The sequence below is a fragment of the Cibotium barometz genome, chromosome 47 (genome assembly GCF_041138505.1).
Source record: "Cibotium barometz isolate CiBa-2024 chromosome 47, ASM4113850v1, whole genome shotgun sequence".
Classification (NCBI taxonomy): domain Eukaryota; kingdom Viridiplantae; phylum Streptophyta; class Polypodiopsida; order Cyatheales; family Cibotiaceae; genus Cibotium; species Cibotium barometz.
In genome coordinates this window covers 15017194-15019994 of record NC_141092.1, presented here as the reverse complement: position 1 = coordinate 15019994, position 2801 = coordinate 15017194, and the positions used below count along the sequence as shown (strand labels likewise).

Here is a 2801-nt window from a genome sequence, read left to right as displayed (position 1 = left end):
ACCACAAGTTTCTAGCCCTGTGTCACCTTGTGTGTTAAGTGGGCTTGCTTTCAAGGATAATTTTGCATTTTGTTTTTCCATAAGCGATGGGGAGTACTTCGCATTAGCAGGAGGGTGTAAGACCACACTTGTTAGGAGCAAATCAAACAATCGATCCACAATATAGAGGTGATTTAGGGAGGGAAGAAAGCAGGAGAGACATGTGTTTCTCTGCGTGGGCACAGATGGATTTAAGAGGGAAAGGGATGCGTGTTGGAGGTGTAAGGGATTGGGTTAGGAGGAGGGCATAGGCCTCCACAACCAAGAGCCTTTGGGTTGAGAAAAAACTAAAGAGGGGAGCATGAAAGGAGGGGTGGGGGGAAGGGAGGGGAGATGTTGAAAGAGAGAAGCCACCATGGGAGCTAGTGGAGAAGATGAAGGGATGTTCGTAGATTACTTTGAGATCGGACGGTGGAGCTTCAAATTAAAAAGTACCCTCGATCCGTCTTTAAGTAAGATTGACCAATGGGGGGCCTCCATGTTCTCGCCATCACCTACATAGTCGACCCCCCGCTGCGATTCAATACATTCCGCCATCGCCAAGTTCTCAATTTGCAACTTTCGAAAGCACTGTGATCGCCATAGCCAAAGCCAGTGCTCCATAGCTTGAAGCCAGAAGCTTATTCACATGGCCGCTGAAGATGTTGAGGTTGCCGTCGCAGCTGCGGAGGCCACTGTTGAGGTGAAAACCGACGACAAGCCTGCAAAGAAGACCAAAGCTCCCAAGGAGAAGAAGCCCCGTGCCCCTAAGGGCTCCAAACCTGCTGCTTCTCACCCACCATATCTAGAGGTTAGGCTTTCATTAATTCTCCTCTATGTTTTGCATAGGTTAATTGAGGTATTGCTATGTGCGGAGTTTGTAGGGTCTCAGACAACTGTTAATTTGTTAATTGGACTGTTGGGTCTCTTTAATTTCTTTTGAGTTTGAGCAAGATGCTCTGGGAGCGGTCGAAATTGCGACCATTTTAGGGTTTCGTTTAGTTCTGTCTAGTAGCCATGGTTGTGGTAGGATTTTGAGCTTGCGTTTTAGGAAGTTCTGTTAGGGTTTTACAGGACCCTGGGATTGTGCAAGGGTTGCGTCTGTTCCCAGGGACTCTTAGGTCACCTTCAAGTGCAGATGAAGGTTGCCATGGCCCCTGGCGGGTTGCTTGAATCGTAGGCGGTCTTCTTCAAAAGAGTGTTTTTTTTAAATTTGTTTTATCTTGCTTTTTGCTGATCTTTGCGATTTCCTGTGTCACAGATGATTGTGGAGGCCATCTCTGCCCTTAAGGAGAGGAGCGGCTCCAGCCAGCAGGCCATCGCCAAATACATCGAAGGGAAATACACACACGGCCTTCCGCCCAACTTCAAGAAGCTGCTATCCGTGCAATTGAAGAAGTTGGTGCTGAAGAAGAAGCTTGTACAGATCAAGCACTCTTACAAGCTCTCTGAAATTGTGAAGAAGCCTGCGGCGAAGCCTGCCGCCGCGAAGCCCACTACTCCAAAGAAAGTGAAGAAGCCTGTGAAGGGACCTGCGAAGGCACCCAAGTCTCCAAAGCCGAAGGCAGTGAAGGCAGCGAAGCCTGTAGCGAAGCCGAAGCCGAAGCCAGCAGCTAAGCCCGTGAAGCCTAAATCCCCCAAGGCTGTGAAGCCCAAGGTTGCAAAGGTCTCCAAAGCTGTGAAGCCTGCTACTGAGAAGAAGGGTCCTGCAGCGAAGAAGCCTGCTGTTCCCAAGAAGGCTGCTGCGCCGAAGAAGCCTGCTCCCCCCAAGAAGGCCCCTGCGCCTAAGAAGAAGCCGGCTGCCCCGAAGAAGGCGAAGCCTGTGAAGTCCGCCAAGCCCAAGACTCCTGCGGCGAAGAAAGCCAAAGTTTCTGCTTAAATTAAGATCTTCCTCCCCAATGGTGTTTCTGAACACCGCCCGCCTCCTGTGGATTTGTCAAACAGGGCACCGTCTCTCAAAGGTTGGATAGCAGAAACACACGTGTAAAATGAAATGTACAGTTCTGTAAAACATGGTGGTCGGTTTTTCAAATTTCTCAAAAATCGTGTCGGTTGGAAAGATTGAATAATTTGTGATGTGGGCTTAAATAGTTCATGTTAATGGTGGTGGGTGGGCATAGCAATTTTGGGTCAGCGCACATTGTCTTGTCGATATGGCCGCTATCACAATCTCTAGGAAGTCCGTGCTTGGATTCTGACACCTGTTGCAACCCTGCTCCTCAAATTTGACTCGTTGTACTTACTTTGGGCGGGGAAAGTTATCATTTACTTTGGAGTAACATGCAAAAATTAACAATCAAAAAGCAGTTTGAATTGCAAGTTCAATGAAAAAGTTTTAACTAGGCAAAAAGATGAAATAAATGTACCTTCAGTGCAATTTTGTAGTAAGATTTTGGGAGGATTGGGCGGGCCCCTTTCGAAAGTAGATGGGCATGTTTTTTCGTGTGTGGGTTTTTTAGTGTAAATTTTGATTGGCACTTATTAAGTTTCCAAGTTTTCTATAGCCTTAATGCTCAAAAATGAGTGTTGTCTTTAAAATGGCAAAATCCTCATAAAATGGGCATGATGCTTGTCACAAAGCAAAGATGGTCCAGAACTTATAAAAGCAAGGAAAATCAGATCATATAGGTGGGCATGCACTTTGGAGATGAAAATGCTAGCTGCTCCAACGTGGAAAATCAGTGGCAAATAACTCTTGTTAGCTATAAATAGATCGAATGTAGTGAACTATTCTAACCAAGTAAAGAGCGACTACCCTCATATACATGGCGAGAATTTTAATG

General features: G+C 46.6%; 1 protein-coding gene across 1 annotated transcript; it reads left to right on the top strand.

Annotated features, from left to right (window-relative positions):
• Positions 1–556: 556 nt before the first annotated feature.
• On the top strand, positions 557–2061 carry LOC147611401 (uncharacterized). Its single transcript, XM_086784479.1, has 2 exons — positions 557–829; positions 1280–2061. Exons 1-2 carry the CDS (start codon positions 668–670, stop codon positions 1895–1897), a joined length of 780 nt encoding a protein of 259 aa, XP_086640605.1. The 5' UTR covers positions 557–667; the 3' UTR covers positions 1898–2061.
• The last annotated feature ends 740 nt before the right edge of the window (positions 2062–2801 follow it).

Excerpts from the sequence above, each read along its gene's own strand:
- LOC147611401 (XM_086784479.1), top strand. The coding sequence starts at position 668 with ATGGCCGCTGAAGATGTTGAGGTTGCCGTCGCAGCTGCGGAGGCCACT. Across the intron at positions 830-1,279 it reads CTCACCCACCATATCTAGAG|ATGATTGTGGAGGCCATCTC; the intron begins GTTAGGCTTTCA and ends CCTGTGTCACAG.